We start from the raw sequence: 1,646 nt of genomic DNA, 5'->3' as shown, positions 1-1,646 counted from the left end.
GTTGATTCATCCAAAGCTACTGAGTAATATATATTACCTTTTTCTATTGTATTTTTCATTTGGTCTGTTACATTACAGGCCAATTCAGGCTGTCGATCTGTGTTAGTCCTTCATGAAAGACGCACCTCTTTATACTTAGTTTATCGGGATCTATACATCCTACCACTTCTAAAATACAGTCCTTTATGAGTTCTGCATCACTGAATGGCTTACCTTTTTTTCAACCAAATATGCAACTTTATAGCTTGCTTCTGTCGTAGCATTCCCTTGTAACATAGACTGGAAAAACTGTTTTTGCTTCTGTTTTCCATTTTTCAGTTCTTGCAGTGCTATTTTTCGAGGGTCACCCTCTAATTTGGCATATTTATTTTCTTTATGAAGAGCACAGTGTTGCTGTGCATTTAATTTTTTAACCGTTACAATTGCAGTATCACAAAAGAAAAGTGCTACCAATCTCTTGGAGCAACATCACTATACACAGATAACTTTCCTTTTGTGTATTTGTGTGCACTTTGGTGTATATATACACACATATATATATTATATTTATATATATATATATATATATATATATATATATATATATATATATATACATTATATATATATATATATACATATATATATATATATACATATATATATATATATATATATATATATATATATATGTATATATATATATATATATATATATATATATATATATATATATATATAAGGGTAAAGATTTTAGACAAAATGTTCAATGTAAAAAAAAGAAATATATATAGCTTATGTATACATACATATATATATATATATATATATATATATATATATATATATATCTATATATATATATATATATATATATATACATATATATATATCAATATATATATGTATATATATATATATATATATATATATATATATACATATATATATATAGATCTATATATATATACATATATATATATATATATATATATATATATATATATATATATATATATATATATATATATATATATATATATATCTATATCTATATCTATATATATATATATATATATATACATATGTATATATATATGCATATATATATATATATATATATATATATATATATATATATATATTAAAAGGTCATAGAAGGCCGCACCTGGTGGTCCAGAAGGCCGCATGCGGCCTTATGGCCGCAGGTTCCCCATCCCTGGTATAGGCCCATACGCAATTATTTGACATGTTCTCCTCCATAAACTGCCTGTGTCATCACGCTGAGACATCAATTAGCGCAAATGGCTTATTCTGTTGACCGATGGCCGCGAGATTTCTTCGGGCGGTACCGTCACTTTGTACCCCATATTAACGCGAAGCTCACTCGGGGGAGGAAAGAGTTGCCTTGACCTCACACTATGTGTTGGTGACCTGATAGCGAAGTGATATCATTAAGACAGCTGAAGCTTTTCATCGCAGACGTGTGGCATTTGGTTTCTCGTTGCCTGCGTAAGTCATTTTCAGTTCTGTTACATATAAACGATTTTCGAATGTTCACACCTCGTGAAGAATTTCCTATAGGCGCAGTGAGTCTGACGTTGTTACAACTACACCATATTTTCTAGCGATTATATTGTTTTTAAGAGATATATTCATGTTTTGGT

At 28.0% G+C, this 1,646-nt stretch overlaps 1 protein-coding gene across 1 annotated transcript in view; it reads right to left on the bottom strand.

Moving 5' to 3' along the window:
- Nucleotides 1-1,213, bottom strand: part of LOC137618425 (zinc finger MYM-type protein 1-like) — an 8,679-nt gene extending 7,466 nt beyond the window's left edge. Inside the window, exons 1-2 of the mRNA XM_068348593.1 lie at nt 1,148-1,213; nt 214-393 (exon numbers count right to left, since the gene is read on the bottom strand). Coding sequence (XP_068204694.1) covers nt 214-393; nt 1,148-1,213 — 246 coding nt within the window. The remainder of the gene's footprint in view (nt 1-213; nt 394-1,147) is intronic.
- Nucleotides 1,214-1,646: the final 433 nt, after the last annotated feature.

The sequence above is a fragment of the Palaemon carinicauda genome, chromosome 24 (assembly GCF_036898095.1).
Source record: "Palaemon carinicauda isolate YSFRI2023 chromosome 24, ASM3689809v2, whole genome shotgun sequence".
In the NCBI taxonomy this organism is placed as follows: domain Eukaryota; kingdom Metazoa; phylum Arthropoda; class Malacostraca; order Decapoda; family Palaemonidae; genus Palaemon; species Palaemon carinicauda.
Note: the sequence above shows the minus strand (reverse complement) of the source record. Positions and strands in the feature narration are given on the sequence as shown.